The sequence below is a fragment of the Serinus canaria genome, chromosome 1A (assembly GCF_022539315.1).
Source record: "Serinus canaria isolate serCan28SL12 chromosome 1A, serCan2020, whole genome shotgun sequence".
In the NCBI taxonomy this organism is placed as follows: domain Eukaryota; kingdom Metazoa; phylum Chordata; class Aves; order Passeriformes; family Fringillidae; genus Serinus; species Serinus canaria.
In genome coordinates this window covers 19,438,286-19,456,960 of record NC_066314.1, presented here as the reverse complement: position 1 = coordinate 19,456,960, position 18,675 = coordinate 19,438,286, and the positions used below count along the sequence as shown (strand labels likewise).

Sequence of the window (18,675 nt, the reverse complement as noted above, 5' to 3'; positions counted from 1 at the left end):
GAAGGCTTTCAAAATAGCTGTTCTCTTCTTGACAAAAAAAAAAAAAAGGAAATGGTGTTCCTTAAAAGGCATAATAGACTCAGAATTAAAGCTCCAATTAATATTTTTTTTCAATATTTTTATTACTGCATTAATCTGAAAGTAGAAGATGGAATTCTTGCACTTTAGAAAATCCTAGTAAATCCCCTAAAAATGTCTTTTCTATTCCATGAAATCCTACTCTGTTTTGGACCAATAGCAGATCTTACTATATATATTTATTGAATTCTCTGAGAAGGAATTAAAGTTATGGGAGATAATCAGAAGTCCTATGCATAGTTAGGAATAGTTCATGCAAACGTCTGTAATAAAGGCCAAATGATTAAGCAATAAAAAACACACGTTGGGGTATGTGCTACATTACTTCTGATGTTCCACAATGTGTCAGTGGGTCTGTAAAACTTCCTTGGAGTGGTTTTGTTTGGTTTTATTTTTAATTGTTTTTTCTCACTTAAATTGCCCCTTAGAATGGCGTCCAGGTTCTACTGCACAGATCCTCTCAGACCTGGATTTAACATCCCAGAGAGATGGCAGATGGAAACGTATCAACACACTAATGCATTACAATGTAAGGTGTTTCAAAAATATTGTTCACACCTGTTACCTGTTTTCTTGTGATAAACAAAATCTTTATTTGTTTATAGAGAAATTTCAGTGGCACATAGAAGTTGCCCAGAGCAGTTGTGGATACCCTGTCCTTGGCAGGGCTCAAGGCCAGGCCAGAAGGGGCACCAAGAAACCTGGCCTGCTGGAAGGTGTCCCTGCCCATGGCAGGAGAGTTGGAAATTTTGAAGGTCCCTTCCAACCCAAACCATTCTATGATTCTATGATAAAGAATCAAAAGAAAAACATGGGTCTGGGTCTAGTCAGTAAAAGGTTTGGACTGTGAAAGGCTGGGTCTATACATTACGCCTAAGGATTTTATATAAAACCACAAAAACTAAATGCCAGTACCTTGGTTTCCTCAACATTGAAGTATCCAAATCTAAATTCCATTTTGAACATGTAACTTTTTGCTGGGCCTCATATTCATCTTTTCTCCACCACTCCCTACCCCTGAGAATTGTCTTTGTCCTTGCTGTGCTAGTAAATAGATTTTGAGTTGGTCTGGTTTGTTCAAAAGCCCAATCAGGAGAGCAGATTTTGACATTGTTGTACTGTCTGTTTTAGGTTTCATACTGTGCACTCTACCACACACTTGTCTTTCCTTTTTATGCTATTTATTGCTTTCTAACAGCAGGTAATCCTGGTTGGGAAAGAGAAAAGTTGGTTAGTTTTCCTTAAGAAAACAGACAGGTCTGATTCTTCATGATAAACCCCATTTTTGTCCAGAGGGCACCCACACCATGTTGAGGAACCACTTAAGCCTCAAAGATGCTCCTAATATTTCAGTAATCTCAGAGGAGCTGTTGATGGGATCTCTTAGAGAGTGGGAGGGAGTCTGTTCTGAGTTGCAGAGCCAGTTGTCCAAGAAGCCTAGGAAGGTTAACATTTGTCATAGATTCCCTGCAACCAATCACAGAAACCCCAGTTTAGGGTTTAAGAAAGAGGTTCAGTAGCACATGGTTCTTTCAAAGAATATCTCCCTGTTTCTATTCCCAAAGGTCCGAGATGGTGCCACGCTCATCTTATCAAAAATGGGGATTTCCCAGCAGCCAGAGGATAATCAGCAAGATGTCCCAGGGGAAAGTAAGTGTCTTGTGGCTTCCCTACCTGCCAAGATGACCAGCAGTTAAAACACACATACTGATGCTGCCATTTTGATTTTGTTCATCAAGCACTTCCATGGAGCTACCTATTCCCAACCAGACTATATAGGGTTTATTTGTTGTGTTACCCACTGTACATTTGCAATGGTTTTCTTTGCCCTCATTATAAAAATCTTAAACCCTATGACTTTAACCATAACTGCTGTGAGTTCACACCCCAATTTAATAGAAAGCACTCTTATTAAACAATTCCTTCCATATTTTGTTCTTTAATCACACTGCATCTATAGTCAAACTGTGTATTTCATCTTCCCAGAGCTTTATCTCTTTTTCTCCTTTCTAAAGCCTTTACTCACATTCCTCTTCAAGTTTCTTTCACTTATTAGACTGAGAATTAAATGCAGTGTTCTAGATGAAGCACAGTGGAGACTAGCTCCCCTCTCTGTGATATAATGAATCTGATGTAATTTTTTGTAGCATTTCTTACTACTGTATTGCCTTGCAAACTCATCTCTGTACCTTCAGATTTTGTGTCTCCCTTCCTTTTGAGCGATGTTTCACCAGCTATGCTAACTTGTTTTTTCCCAGGGCTTTTTAGTTGACTCTTTATTAGATGCACGGTTTTTCACAATTCCTTTGCCCTTTTTGAGGTTTTCAATCCTCTGTAAGTGAGCATCAGGAATTTCCTAGTAATGTTTCTTCTCTTTCACATCACTAATGCATCTGCTGCATAATTCTTGTATTGCTGTCTGCTACATTATGCTGGACTTTGCAATGTAGAAGAGAAGCTGTTAGCTTGCAAGCCATCTTAAAAGCTTTTACTTTTTTGTGTTAGTATTCTCTCTAGACCAATTTTCTATATTTCAAAATATCTTGAGACACAATATCCATTACAGCCTTGAATGCACTCAGATTTTTACGGCAATATTTACTTGTGAATGTATGTTCTTTGTCACATGTATTTCCTTTACTGACTTCAGATATTCAGTTGCTCTGGGTTTTTTATCCTTATATTCAGTTATCTTACATGAGGTAGAAGTTAAATTTATGGAACAATAATTGTTGAGATCATTCTTCCTCCCATGAACTCATTTGATATGCTTTTCTCTCTAGCACTGATTGCAAAGGCCATTACTTCACCTAATAGTTTAATTCCTTTAAACAGCTTTACTGATCTTAAATTTAATACGTTTTGAGGGCTGGGCAGTTAAACAGGTTGGAAATAATATGCCAGAAATGTACATTTTTCAAAAAGATGGGTCTCGGCTGATAGCTCTGACATATATGGCTATTTAGCAGAAAGGTTCAGACTTTCATTTGTTTTGAGTGTTGGACAGGAAATTAAGGTGGGCAGAATTACTTACTGTTTACTTTTTACTCTGTCCTCCTGGATTCTTTCTTTTGTGACTTTTTTCCACCAGAAAGAAGTCTTCTAATGGTCATGACTCCACTGCTGCTGCTATCCTCACCCTTTTACTCCAAGTGCTTGGCGTAGCTGGCCAAGCAGTGACTGTTCTGTCACAGCAGGTGCCAACCCAGCATGTTAACTTGAAAAGCAATCCAGTTTAATATAGAAGGCAGTGGAGTGCAGCCAGGTGAGGTGCTGATTCCTAGTCCCTGTTCAGTTTGGCTGCACTGGTGGCTGGGGCTATGGTCACCTCACCTCTAAATAAGTGGAGTGGACTGTGAATAGAGCCTGGTGGTTTGCTTTCTTGATAGAGAATAGTGGTCAGCCTTCTGTTCTGCACTGCCAGTCTTCATCCTCCTCACCTCTTTACCCCTGTGGCAGGCAGTAGAGGATCAGATCTCGTGGTTTTTTCTTGGGTTAGGTTTTTTTCCTTTCCTTTTTCTCTGCAATTATATCATTCAATATGATTCAGTATGGTGAAGCTCTTTGAACAAGCATAATCTATCTGTACCCCAAGGTGAATTCATTAGTTATCTGTGTGGCATACTAAACTGTAAAGGAAAAGCAGACTTCTGGGAACAGTGCTGTCACACAAGGGCTCTTGTATGTTAGAGAAAAGTCTGCACAAAATTCAGATCCCAAAGTATCAAGTGCTAACAGCTCCCACCTTGTTTCTTCTCTACACCTGTCTTGCACCATGGTAGTGTACAAATTTGGGATGACAGTGTTTCATGCCAAGCTACCCTGCTTTCTTTAGCCCTGTAAGGTCCTCAGAGCTATCTGGTGCCAACTTGTTCTCTTGGAAAGCTATAAAATGTTACAAAGCTGGTACAAAGTGAGAGCCTGCTGTGACCATGATTTGTGAGACACTGTGTATAAAAGGGAGAGGAGAGGATCAGAGGCTTCCCCTCCCACACATACACATTTATATGGCACAGGGAATTACAGGGTTTGAATAAACAGAAATCCTATCCTGACTATGAATGAGGCTTGTGACGAAGTGGATTTCCTTTTATTCAGTCTCATTAACTTGCACCTTCTGCATTGAGAAGTGTCAGCTGAAGCCATTGACTGCCAGCCAAAGTAGAAGGCTTTGCACCGACCCAAAATGTAAAACCATGTTCAGAGATGTTGCTCTAAATCCTGGCATTGCTTCTGTGCTGCTTTTATTCAGAGCTTTTAACAGGAAGACACTGGAATCTGGAGATTGTGACAAATTAAATGCAGCATCTTTTGCTTCTGGAAACAATAAATGCAGTTAGTAATTTGTATCAAGAAGGAGAATGGTTCCAGTGATTTCATACTAGTATTTCTGTACTGAACTATAAACCAAAACACATTCTGTTATTTTGGGTGGTTTTTCCTGATATTATGGTTTTTTGTTTGTTTTGTTGGTGGGGGTTTTTTTGTTTGTTTTGTTGGTTTTTTTTTTCCTTTTTTAATTATGAATAAAAATAGACATAGGGTTGCAGATCAGAAATACTAATTAGCAGATCTGTTAGGGCAGCCCTTCCTCTATCTCCATGGAGCAGTATTCATGAGGTAGGGGAGACTGGAAGGAAGATAATTTGCTGCAGGTCACACAAGAGGAAAGGGGCTGCATTGTCTAATGTTTACCTCATGATTCCTACCACTGTAATTAGTCAGCACAGTCAATTCTTCCCATTAACACTCCCCCAACACCCCAATAATTATCTTATATTGGCCAAAGAATGTCCAAGGGCCAAGACAAAGAGCTCAGGGGGAAGCATTTGATCCCCTGGACACAATCTTCTTCCTGCTTACAGCTTGATGCTTAGTGCGACTAAGGAGATAAAAAGGAAGTATTTCCCCCTATCTTTCATTTTCTTCATTTTCTACTTTCCCATTGAGGAAAATATTATCTCATAAAACTGTTTTTTTCTCTTAGCAACCATGTTGCTAACATGTTTTGTTGGTCCATGTTCTGAATGTCTCTTCCTCTTTCTTCCTGCTATTTATAGCAATGAAGTGAGATCTTCGGGTTGCAGAAGTTCATCTGGTTGAGCTGTAGTCTCTTGATCCTTACTCTCCTATGAAATAACTACTATTCCACTAGTAGCCAATTCTGCTGTTGCTAAACAAACACAGAACAAACTCAGCAGCATGTAAGAGCCAGTGATCTCAGTGGAAACCACTTTAGCTGCTTCCTCTTCTGTCCAAAGTTAAACTGGACCATATACCATCAGGAGGGCAAAGAGAGATTAAATTCCTTTGATTCAAAGCAGGAGGCAGGAGTGTACTAAAGAATTGAAATAAGGCTGAAATATCGTTTCTGGTCTAACTGCATGATGTGATCTGTTAATTTCCAAAAGTGAATAACAGGGATTGCAAAAGAAATTCCATACTTCATGCCCAGCAGTGGTTCTTACTGTACTGGCAGATGATTGCTATGAATGGCATCTATTGTGAAATCACAACTGCTTCAAAATAAAGGGATAGCTTTTATTTTTTCTGGCTTCATTCACACGAACTTCCAAGTTGAATTAAGGACTCTCAAAGGACAGTGTGATTTAATGTGGGATTTATATTTCTTCCCTACCTTGTTAAAAAGAAGTAAATGTCACAGAAGACTGCATAACTAATGCTTTTCATGAGAATATATAAAGTAAATTCAAGCAAAGTGTTGGCTTAGCCAGATTACTCTTAAATGTTATTTTCCCCTGTGATGTAAAATATTGAATGTACATGCAAACTGGGAAATTCAATGTAGCTGTTGAGGAACTTAGTTAATTAACTATTATGGTCAAAGTTAATGCAATTAAAAACTGATATTTTGTGCTGTAACTGGGATTCAGTTATGTTAGAGGTGCATATTAAGGCATAAAACTTAGCAGAATGCAAATTTGTACAGTGGGGCAGAATCACAATTTTTATGGGAAAAATAACTTTCATATTTTTAAGATGTCAATGATTTTAAATGTACTGAATCAATAACTTCCTCTGGAAAAGCACCATTGATTTTAGGGACTATGCCAAGTATATGCAAAAGTTCTGGAATTAAAGGAAAAACAAACAGACACAGAAACTCTTTTCAAGGACTATTAATGGCAAGTTAAAACAATTGTATCATCTCTTTTAGAACTGTCTGTAACAGAAGTTCCTTATGCATGGAGTTTGTCTGAACAATAATGTGATGCTGAAATGCAACACTTATTTTATGGTTTTATGCTGTTTTTATGCACTGTGTGATCATTGGTCCAAGCCCTGGCACTGGGTGCAAGGCCAAGCCCCAGGTAGCACAGTGAGGCACTGTGACCATCCATTATCATCCAAGTGCTTACTCCTGTTTCTGCTTTACTGTAACAGATTTGATGTGAGTCTCTCCCTCTGGTTTAAACTATGAATGCTGACAAACAAATTTTTTAAAAATCTTATTATAATGTATATGAATTTGCTTCAGTCACTATCTCTGGCTGCTAGAGTTCATGTAATCTCAGTGAAGTATTTTTCCTCCACTCAGCTACAAAGTCAAGTGGTGCTTATCAAAAGCTGATAAAAGGAAAGTTTGAACTGAGGTACCATACTTTGACCTTAGTAAGTGGAGTAAAGATGTGAATTGTAATGGTGTTACCTAGAGAAAAGGTTTTACTCGGAGTAGGCTGCAGTTTAAATTTCTGTGGTGGCTATGGGGTCAGATCTAGTAAGATTCTATAGCTGGATCACGTCTTTGAGAATTCACAAAGAAGAAAAGAACTTAATTGTGTGAACCTCAAAACATACACATACTGTGTTTACATGACTGTTGTGATTTAGGAATGGTATTATCCAATTTAATCTTCTACCACTCCAAGCCATGCGCTGCTTGCTCACTTCCCCCTCCATCTCCCCCTCCCCTGCAGTGGGATGGAGAGGACAATGGGAGACAAAAAAGGTAAAAATCATGGGTTGAGATAACAATTTACTGGAAACACAAAGAGATGAGAAAAGAAAACTAATGACAGTGGGTATAAGAAAAGAAACATTATTGCTCACTGTAGAAACCCCCAAAACAGACAGTACCTGACAGGTCCCTCTGTTATGCTACTCCCACTGCTCCCTCCAGCTTGAAACTGGCATTACCCCACTGCTCCCTCCATACTCACTCCACTGGAAGGAACCCCTTCTCCCCAGAGGACAATGACATGAGGTGATTTAGAACAACCTCCGTGTCCCAGCCATGACCCCTCCTGGCTACTGCAAAAATTATCCCTGTCCTGGCCTGAACCGGGACAATGACCAAATAGAAGTTTTCCTATTGTGTGATTCTTTCCTTTCCCTTTGGTCTCAACAAAAGCAAGTTTTTTCAACTCTGTGCCACTGAACATTTAGTACTTGAGTTGTGTATGTTGGACAGGAACACAGTAATCTAGATCCCCTTGGCAAGAGGACAAGGGTGTTAAGAACAGGGAACATGTATATGTGTATGTGATTACTTTTGTGTTGCTGCTTTGGGGTTGGGGGTTTTTTATAATTATTGCAATTACTGTTTCTAGGGCATGCACTCCTGGAAGATGAAAACAAGGTCTGGCATCTAGTCCGGCCAGTGGATGAAATGGATGAGGGTAAATCAAAGCGGGGCAGTGTGAAAGAAAAAGAGAGGACCAAAGCTATTACAGAGATCTACCTGACCAGACTTCTTTCTGTGAAGGTAGGGTGGAGTGGCACAACAGATGTGCTGGAGTTAACTTTACTTCTACAGATTTTAAGATATAACTGAGGAAACAGATGCAAAGATTAGTCATGTGTTCATCTGCAATTTGGAATACGTGTCATGTACATACAAGCTGGTGTTCAAGGCTTCAAGTGATTAATATGCCCTGAGGAGCATTGCTGGGAAAGAGATAACATACAACTCCTGATCAAAGCTGGGAACCATGATTATGTGATCATTAAATAAGGATTTCCCTTGCAAGGCAAAGATGGATATTCTGCTCTGTGACACCTGTTTAGATAATACTTTGTTGGGTTTTCTTTTGAAATGAATGCTTTATAAACTCCTATATTTCCCGTTATATTTCCCTGTTCTTGTATGTGATCAATGTTCCAGTAAGACCCAGAAAAAAAAAAAGTTTCCATATAACAATAGTCCTTTTAGAGTATTTTTAGTGCCTCTACTGCAGAATTGATAACGAGCAAAATAATTTTTTAGACATTTCTCTGTGAAGAAAGAATTAGAATTTAGAATAATGTGTTGAATGACCACAAAGCCAGGCTCCTTTTGTGAAAATGAAGTCAGTCTGGCTTCAGCTAAGGCCACTTGTCCAAGCGTGGAAGTGGATATGGAGGAAAGTCTTTGGCTAGATGACATAGACTCAGGATGAAGAGCCAAAAAGATGCTTGCATTCTTTTCTTCCAATAATAAAGCCACTGCTTTGTATTCCCAAATATTACCATGTCTGGAGCTTTACTGACTCATGAAATGTTGGTGAGGTGTTACAGCTGAGATCACAACTACCCCTTCAGCTCTGGGATTTGTGTGTTCTGGCTGACAGCAGAATGTCTTGGAGCTCCTTGCCATCTGGGTCCCTTCCCTGTTTGGAGGCTGTCAGCTGTAGTCATGGTTGGGAAGAGGATGCAGCCCTTCAAAGGCATCAGCAGGGCCAATCATTTGACTGGGGATGAGCTCTATGTGGCCTCAACAGGGTCCTCTCTAAAACAACGGGACAGTCTCTGAGGTTGCCATTACTAAGATCCAGGCAGATACCAGAATCCAAGAACACAGCCTTTCTGGACACTTCACTCCTTGGGCTCCATGGATCTCATGAAGCTGAGTCAGACTGGATGTCTGATAAGGCCCATGTGCTTGCCCTTAAACAAAAAGGGCAAATGCTCACTGGTACTTCTTCCTCTCAGTCTCTTTCTAAAAATTGCCATGCTCTGCTGTCAGAGAAACTGGATGTGAGAAGCTGCAAAGCCATTAAAAAGTGGCTAAAAATTATTTCATGTGCACAACAACCCTGAAGGGTAAATGTAGCAACCAATTTCTGCTTCTTCTATCAAGCAGAAGGCACGCCTTTCTGTGCTAACAGGATCTCTGGTGAAGTCACAGCCTTTGAGTCTAGAACAATAAATTGTGCTTTAGCAGGTCTTTACTGTGTTGGCAGTTTACAAAGTCACTGCTCAAAGAAATTGTTTGCTTTTTGTCGCTCTTAGCACTCATGATAAAGACAGCAGTGACAGCAACTGGATAATGTCCCTAGGAAAAAAAGATGCTGAGTTCAGCTTGTAACACAAATGAAACTGATTTTTTTAAATTTGCTTTTAGGGGACACTTCAGCAGTTTGTAGATGACTTCTTTCATAGTGTGCTCAACTCAAACCATGTGGTACCACCAGCTGTGAAGTACTTCTTTGACTTTCTTGATGAGCAAGCAGAAAAACATGACATCAAGGATGAAGATACCATTCACATCTGGAAAACAAACAGGTACAGTAAGAACAGAGTCATTCATGTATTGCAGAGAAATAAGAGTATAATTCCCAGGTAAATACTAACACTCTTACCATAAATCAAAGTAAATTTCATTTAAAATCCTCAGAATTTTGAGATAATATGTTTGTGTGATGAAATAGATTCCCTGTAAGCCTAGAAGAGGCAAAAAATGAAACCAGGTTACCTATGGGATTGTCACTGGCACATTTACCATGTTTTACTTCTTGTCTTTCCTCAGAGAAGAGGAAAGCAAGAGGCAAATGGGACTAGAGTTACCTGTCAAATCACAAAATCTAATACATACTACTTGATAGTTTCTCTGACCATGCATACATCGTTCCTTGCTCTTTTGGGACACTCAAGATCCTTCTCAAATGAGTTTTTCTGAGAGGTGTAGAGAGTTGGTTTTCAGGCATGGAACCCAGACAAGCGAGTATAAACATTGAAATGTTAAATTAAACACCACTGTTGTGAGGAGATGAAAATACAAAGCCAATATTGATTTCATGTGATTTTCTTGCTGTAGAATATTTATTGTGTAAAAAGGATTATTTATCTTTTTTCCTTACTTTCTAGCCTGCCTCTTAGATTCTGGGTAAACATACTGAAAAATCCCCATTTCATCTTTGATGTTCATGTTCATGAAGTAGTGGATGCTTCCTTGTCAGTCATTGCACAGACTTTCATGGATGCTTGCACAAGAACGGAGCACAAATTAAGCAGAGTAAGTGATTTGCATTCTACATCCTGACTATGCTCATGCCTGACGAGACAAAGGGCATCCTCACAGACAATACCCATTCTCTGAGGAGATAAAGCCTTGATCGTTTCTTTTTAGTTTTATAATGAAGTTAACATTTCACCACTTAACAGGTTGGTGAACTGCCAGTATTTCTGTGTAGTCTGCCAATTGATACTATTGAAAAAGGAGAAAATAGCAACTGCTTTTATAAAAAGCATGTTTAAGGACTGATTATTTCAGGTCCACGAATAATTTACTATCACCTTGAATTGATACATTGTAAAACTCAGCAACAAAACCATGTGTAAACATCATCTTTTTACTAAATAATCCCACCTATGTTAATAAGTATTCAAATGTTAATAAATGTAAAGCTCAAGAGTGTATGAATATAAAGGCTTGATCTTATATTCTTAACTTTCTTTTGCTTCCTAGAAATGTTCATAAATAACTACTTTTTTCCGTATTCTAAATTTTTCAGGATTCTCCAAGTAATAAATTACTTTATGCAAAAGAAATCTCTAACTATAAGAAAATGGTGGAAGAGTAAGTATCAACTCTTTTCATGGTTCTTCGGTTCTTAGGATTTTAAGCCTGTGTAAGAGGAAAAGGGAATGCTGATATAGTCAAAGTTGGCTGTCAAATATTAAAAATTTTACACCCAGTTGTTAAAAAGTCCCCTTGGTGGTGGCATTGGCAGAGTTGAAATGGAGCTCCCTTATGAACCAATGCATATTCTTGTCTATACAGACAGATGAATAGATTTATTCAGGAGAAAATATGATACTGTTTTCTGCAGCTTGCTACCCACATGGTCCGTCTAGCAAATGCTGCACTTCCATAACTCAGTAGAGACCAAATCCTGCAAACATTTTCAGAAACATTTTTTTTCTATGCTGTCTCTGACTTTATTCATTTACTAATTGGAAATTCTGTTAATATCATGGAAGATCTGCCACACAAAGAAACTCTTGACAGTTTTAAGACCTGAAATAATCATTATCTGCAATTATAGATTTTTTTTTTTCCTGTGGTACGTTCCTGTACAATCAGGTAAGATTTGCCTCTACTGCAAAAGTACTAATATTGGAAGGCAGGATTACTGAAGGAATAATTGGTCTGTTGTGTCTTCTTCCTGTGTTAGTAAGGAAGCATGTTTGAAATAACGGAAGAATTAGCAGAAAGACTGTTTATTTTCCTAACTGAAAATCTTTTGTAATGTCTTGCAGTTACTACAAAGGTATTCGTCAGATGGTGCCAGTGAGTGACCAAGACATGAATACCCATCTAGCAGAGATTTCTAGGGTAAGAATAGAATCCATTTTCTTGTAGTGAAACTGGAGTCAAGTGTAACAATAAGGTTTTTTTGTCTTCGCTTTCTATCTCAAGAAATGGGGTCTTTTGTATGTGCAAATATCAGATGATTTCATAAATCTCTGAAATACTCCTGTTCATTGTAGTCATGCCAACGTTTCAACCTTTGAAATGCTGATTATTGAATGGAATCAAGAATCCTTATTGTCACTAATCTATCTGAGTTATGCAGGGAATAGAGCACAGTGTTTGGATTTTTCACAGCCATTGTGGAAAAATTATAGCACTCTTGAACTGTGCTTTCTCTCCACAGCATATAGAGGATTTTTAGCATTGAACATACTGATAATGAGTTGTGACTGAATTCACAGTGCTACCACAGCAAAAATTAGATTCCAGAAATTAAAAAAGAGGCATGAACATTAAGTCTAGCATATTTTAGAACTGTCTATACAGGAGCAATACTTCTGCTTTATGCTACATGTAAGAAGTTCATCATGTGCTTGCTCAGTGGCAGATTTTGCATTGTAGGTTATTTGGGTTACCTCACGTGGAGAAGAGCAGAGTGTGGTGGTTGCTGTCTGGGACTTTGGTTGGAGATGGGTGGAACAAAGTCATTACAAAACCTGCTTCAGTCTTGGAAGAGCCTGTCTGCTCTGCAGCTCAGCTCAGCTCGGGCAGGCTCTTGCCTTTGAAGCACTCTGTTTAACTGGAGAACCTGGAGAGTCCCTCCCCAGTCCTGAAGATGTTGTTTAGCCCGAGCAAGAAGGCAGTGTATTTACCGGCTGCTTTGCTCATTTGCTTAATTTACTTGAAGAGTTCTAGCGTAAGGAGGATGTTTGGGGAAATTTTTGCGGTTTGTTTATTTCAGTGCCCTTAGGACCTAACATTTTGCAGATCAACATCCTCATGAGAGCATTTCTATTTTCAGTCATTCACTACAAAACTCATCTGCAGTGACATTTCGTTTTACAGTTCGCTTTATTTATTACAGAAATTGAGATGGATATAAAATTAGAACATTTGGTGATTAAAAGTAAATTCAATATAATGTTTTAACATCAGCAGGGTATGTTCTTCCTTTCTATTTTCATTATAAATTATGATCAAAATTAATATGGGAGGAATGATTGAACACTGCAAATTTTGACCAGCTCTAGAAGTGACTTTTATAGAGCAAGGGAAGATGGATGTTTCTCTGCTGCTTTATCCCTGGGGTAATCATTTATGCCAGTAGAAATATTTTGCAATTCTTCATTTTCTTAACTAACTTAAAAGACTAAAGGCATAGCTAGAGACTTGAATCCTACACATTTGAATGAAGAACATCTGTTCAGACAGGTAGAGCACATTCACTAAATAAGTCATATGTGTGGGGGCAGGGGGAAGATAAGGTAATGGAAGGGTTATTTCCTGCTTCATTTGAAGTCCTTTCTCTCTCTTCTCACCATCCCCCCCATCCCCCCAACCCCCCACCTTTCTATCTTCATGTGTCGGGTGGCTTTTTCCAAATGTACATGTGCTCATGATATTGATGAGTTACACCTTAGATATAGCAGAGTGTGAATAATTTCCAGGATGTAAAAACAGCTGGAGAAAGGATTTCAAACACCCATGATGACCATGTCACAACCAATGCTTAATATCTCAACAATATGTAGATTGTACTGAGTAAATGCTTTAGCTTTTCACACCCATGCTGCTAACAGATGTTTGAGCTGTAGCCTGTGGTTTGATGTTCAGAATTCAAAATATCTTCCCCCTCCAATGTTAAGAGCTGTGGGCAGGCTGGAAAAATATCAGAGGGAAAGCCTTGATCTAAAAATCACCAAACCAAAGTTTTCTCACCCCTTTTCTCTGCCCCAAGTGTCATTTAACAAAAGTTAAACACAGAGCTTGCATTTGGAAATCTTGTCAGTTGTACCCAACAGTTGTGCATGTGCATAAGTTTCAGCTCTGTGTGATCCTATTTTGACATGTTTGCTGCCTGCTTGTGTTAACAGGCACATACTGATTCCTTAAACACGCTTGTGGCTCTACACCAACTCTACCAGTACACTAACAAATACTATGATGAGGTAAGTTATGGCTTTTGATTTCATGCTTTTATATCAATGATATAAGGTTATGAAAGCTAACATTAGTCTAAAGGAGTAACTTCTGGATTTCACTGAATGATCAGGTAAAAGCAATGCTGAACAAAAACCTTGCAGTTATATACCCTGCTTGGCAATTACACTGATCACGTTAATGTCCTTATAAATGAGCAATTTCATTATGGCTATCTGGTTTTGGAAGGGATAGTTCAATGGATAGTTTAACAAGATCTGAAAGAGAAATAGATTTAAAAATCATTTCTCTTCAGTTGTACCATCCTAATTAGTATATAACAATGTCACCAAGCAAAAAGTCATCAGAGCTATATCAGGTTTCAAGACAGTGTGCTTTTTTATGAGAAAAAATATATTTACCTTGTTTTGCTTGTAGGAATTGGAGCCATGACCTTTTTATGAGTTAAAATGCTCTTTAAATTTCAGTGCATGGTACCATCCCTGTTTTGCCATGCCAAGTGAAGTGCCTGCCTATGGTAAACCGAAGCAGAGTAACTGTTGAATGTAGCCTGATTCAAAAGCAGGCTCACAGCTTCAGTTTAAAAAGTTTCTTTGGTTTTTCACACCCTGTGGAAAGGGGGACAAAGAATATCCCAGAGTAGCTGGGCTGTGGCTATGGCTCTCCAAACTTAATCTGAAGACAAAAAGAGAGAAGGAAACTTTTATTCAAAGGTTTCCATGGAAATGAATGCCTCCAGAAAACCCTCAGAATTAAAGCAAGTAAGAACAGATGCCGAATCAAAAAGGAGCACAGTACGTGTGAGCTCTATTCGCTTAGTCTTGCACCTCAGCACAGTTTGTGTTTTCACTTACATTCAGCACTAAAGATAGTGAGTCTCATCCTTCACTGCAGCTGCTTTATACAGGAGCAGCCAGCCTGTCACAGCTTTTAAACAGATTCAAGCAGGGAAAGTCAAATCACCCTGAGAAGTCTTGCAATGATGGTCAGTGGGAGAAGCAGAGAGAGGAATGTAGGCCAACCCCATGGCATTCCCTCACCCCTCACCAGCAGTGCTAAGCTGGCTTTCAGCACCTTTCCAAATATGTCCATAGTTTGACCTCTTACAAAAACACTCAAGGACCCTGAATGACAGCTGAACTGTAAATCCCTGATTCACCCACACCTCAAGCAGAGACACCAGTCTGTGGGACTTCATCAGTGGCAGGCCAGCACACCCCAGTACGTAGCTGCAACTCTTCCCTTCCATCTACATCACTGTGTAACAATGAGGTGCATCTGATGAAAAGGCTGCTAATTCAGAATTGTGGAGATAATCTGTCAAGCACCATTCAGTAAAATTAATCAAGCTTATTTATTTTCCATGAAAATGTTTTAATTTGCATAAATTGGAACATTTTGCAGCTGCCCTTGTCTTTATTACTGACACAGTGGTTCCCAGCGTGTGCTGTACCTTCTGCATCTCTGCAGGGCTTGACAATGACTAAGTGGGTACATTCTAATTGTCCACATTTATGTGAAGGATATATTCACCAGTAGAGATAATCATGAATAATTTAGTCTAGATTTGAGGAGTTACAGCTAGATATAATTTAAATTAAGGAAACAATATCAAATTAAATCAGGACCAGTTTAAATACTGCAATAAGTGTTTATTAAGTCTGTCTTATGTAAAAATATTTTCACACTTTAAAAACAAATTCATTAAAATAATTATTTCTAAACAAATTTGCTCCAGTGTTGAAAATGCAAACACTATACCAGCCCTTCAAAGTGAAATTATTGGCTAGATTGATTCTGACTGCATTAATCTCCATTGTCAGTGGTGTTCAAGAAGTAATAAGAACCACAGGTAGTGACAGGCAGACTCCATTTTTCCATCTTCGTACTTGCAAGTCTATATAGTATTTAAACAGTGCTAAAGGTTTCTGCTTGATTACACTGTCAGACTTATATTAATAAAGTCAGTTCTAGAAAAGGAATGGTTTTGTCACGTAACACATTTTTCTAATGGAGAAATCTAATAGCTGGCGGGAAAGTTTTCCTAAAGGATGGTGGAAATGAAAACCTTTCAAAACCTTTTGAATTTGATCTGGGAAGCCCTAAAAACTCTATTTGAAGAAAAGCCTTCTCATAACAGCTGACCTTTACTGGCTCTTGTTTTCAAATCCCTGGTGTCTTAAGAGTCATATCCTCTTATATATATTCTGTACAGCAGAGGCTGTGGCATGCTGGGGGCTCCTCTGAGGAGCTATTTGCTTTCCTGAACTATGCTGTGCTGGGCCAGAGTCTTGGCACTTCTTGACAAGAGCCAAAAGGGAGCTGCTGGCTTTATTCCTCACATTGCCTACAGACACAGGAGACCTTGCGTTGTCCTACCACATGCCTGTGCATGGACCACCCAGGAGCCTCTCATAACTACAGCTCATGGGGATGGGATATAATTACTGATGGTAAATGACCCTTAAGCTTTGTAGGGTGCACTGTATGTAAAAGCAGTGTTTCTTAAATAGCTCTGAGGAAATTCTTCCCCTGCCTGCTCCATCTTGGAATGTAGTATTTTACAAGATAAAGTACTACCTATTAATTTGCTTGTATCCAAACATAATGGGAAACATTACAGCAACTTAGATAAAGTAACAATAATTTTTACTGTCTTTGTCAAAAAATAGAACATGGGGCCTAATAGATGGACTTCAGTACAGAGTTAATGCAAAAGACTTTAACAACCAAAGTAGTGTCAAACACTTGGTCTCGGAACGATGTCATACATTTTAAGCTAAATTATTCTAAACTTTCTGTGTTTATATTTTCCAGATTATAAATGCACTTGAAGAGGATCCAGCTGCACAAAAAATGCAGCTTGCCTTCCGTTTACAGCAAATAGCAGCTGCGCTAGAGAATAAAGTGACTGACCTTTGACTCAAAAGCCGCAATAAAGAAATCTGATCTGAAGATGTTCAAATTCATTCTTCCTGTTAAGGAAATAGTGTTCTATTTTTTAATGTATAATTACAACTTTAAATGAAAGATTTCATGGTTTTTTGATAGCAGAGGTGTAATGTAAAGAATTTTTACTGTAAATTATGCTTCTAATTAAAAGCTGTGTTGTGTGTAAATGAATCTTCTGTGGGAAAGAGAGTCCTTTGGTTGGGGGCAGGGTGGGGGGTGGAAGAAGAAAAACCTATCCTTCATTTGATTTAGTAGAATCTGAGACATCAGCATTTAGAATTCATTATGCAAGTAAATTCAATACTATAGCATCCTTTCTACCTTAAGCAATATTTGTACTAGGAAAACAATAACATACTCAGAGACACACGCAATATCCCCTTTTATTTTGATAACTGGAAATTGACTTCCATAGAGCTCTAAAACTTGGTCTGTGCTCATAATGAACATAGTGAACAAAGTTTCTGATTTCTCTGCAAGATCTGAAAATGGGATTTGCTACCACACATGGTTCTAAATTTAATTGTTTATCTCAATGGTGATGCACCCACCACAGTTGGCTGTGAGAGAAATAAGAGTAATGTCAATGTAGAAGAGTTCTATTGATGAAGTCTTGTTCGGTTCAGAAATCACTGCAAAGAAGGAATCAGTCCTTAAAACTTTAAAACTCTTTGTTATTATTGTGAGTTTTATGATATATGCTAATGTGCCTTACTTGTACTAATTCTGTGAATCTGATGAATGGTTTTGTAAAAAGAAGCAGATCAGAAAAATAAGTATTTATGTGCTATTGAATGACTTGTGTGAAAAACATGACCAGCAGAATGCTTGTAATTAGCTGCTTGCCGAGAGTGTGCTGTTTAACATGATTTGATTATGTATAATACCCTATTTTAGAATGGTTCTGATGATTTTTTATTTGAATCTTGGAACTGTCCTAGAAATACCATCACTTGTTTTTATTGTATCTGTGATGTAAAATACTACTATGATATTGGAAAAAATCATATACTCATCTATTGAAAACCACTCAGCCAGTTTTGAGCCTTGGAATGCTGCATTTGATTGAATACACACTATAATCCATAGCAGAGAAAATTGAAATAACTTGTCAGAAAGTGTGTGTTTACAATATAGGTAAGCGCCGTACAAATCAAAAAGTTAGGTACGTCTTCTTAAATTGCTGTATTGCACATCAGAGAACTTCACTTCTCTTTGTCTTGCAAGTTTTTGGCAGTAAAGTAGCATTTTAATGAAGTGCTGCCATCTGTACTCCTTCGTTCATTGTCCTGCCAAGCACCCGGACTCTGCTGACTCTCAGCAAGCTAATGCAGTGTCTGCCGCCCGCTCTCCCTGCCTGGTAGGTTGTCGCACACTGACTTTTACTGTCTGTTGATGTTATTTTTTTCTCCCGTTTTGAAAATTTCCTAGTATTTGTCAGTGGGCCTTTCCTTCAGTTTCTGAAAATCAAAAGCCTCACCAGAACTGGTTTCCTGCCCAGTAGGCTGTGAGCAGTTTTTTTGTTTGCTTTGTACTCGACTTCTTGCATTTGTCTATAATCATTCCTGAACCTGCCTGGGCTGTAACTTATTTTATACTGTTTAGGACTGAGCTATACGTCTTCTACAGCAAGGTGCTTTGCCAGTTATTCTTTCATCAACAAAGGCATCCTAATTTCATGGCTAATCTGTTTCTTTTTCATTATTTGTAAATCCTGTTAATTGTAAATCAAATACAATGTTGTTTTTTCCACCAAGTGTCAGTGGATCTTTACTGAAACTGGGGGGATGGGTGTTGAAAGGATTTGTAATGCTCCCTCCGGGAGTGATGGAGCAGCAGCGTCCATCAGTCTGTGGCTGGGAAAGGAGGAGGGCCGCACATCCTGCAGATGGAATGCCTGACATCATGCTCTTTTTATTGGCATTTGCTCTGAAAAATGACAGTACTCTGGAGAAGCAAGGATGTAGTGCAACATACCAGAGTGAGGTCTTCTTGCCTGACGTATCTTG

At 38.6% G+C, this 18,675-nt stretch overlaps 1 protein-coding gene across 8 annotated transcripts in view; it reads left to right on the top strand.

Annotated features, from left to right (window-relative positions):
- The window catches only part of PLXNB2 (plexin B2), a 252,479-nt gene extending 234,061 nt beyond the window's left edge, over positions 1-18,418 (top strand). For all 8 annotated transcript variants that reach the window (XM_030237867.2, XM_030237869.2, XM_030237868.2 and 5 more), the window contains 9 exons: positions 507-607; positions 1,644-1,728; positions 7,650-7,804; positions 9,422-9,582; positions 10,165-10,312; positions 10,812-10,876; positions 11,560-11,635; positions 13,648-13,722; positions 16,532-18,418. In XM_030237867.2, coding sequence (XP_030093727.1) covers positions 507-607; positions 1,644-1,728; positions 7,650-7,804; positions 9,422-9,582; positions 10,165-10,312; positions 10,812-10,876; positions 11,560-11,635; positions 13,648-13,722; positions 16,532-16,636 — 971 coding nt within the window. In that variant the 3' untranslated portion in view covers positions 16,637-18,418. The remainder of the gene's footprint in view (positions 1-506; positions 608-1,643; positions 1,729-7,649; positions 7,805-9,421; positions 9,583-10,164; positions 10,313-10,811; positions 10,877-11,559; positions 11,636-13,647; positions 13,723-16,531) is intronic.
- The last annotated feature ends 257 nt before the right edge of the window (positions 18,419-18,675 follow it).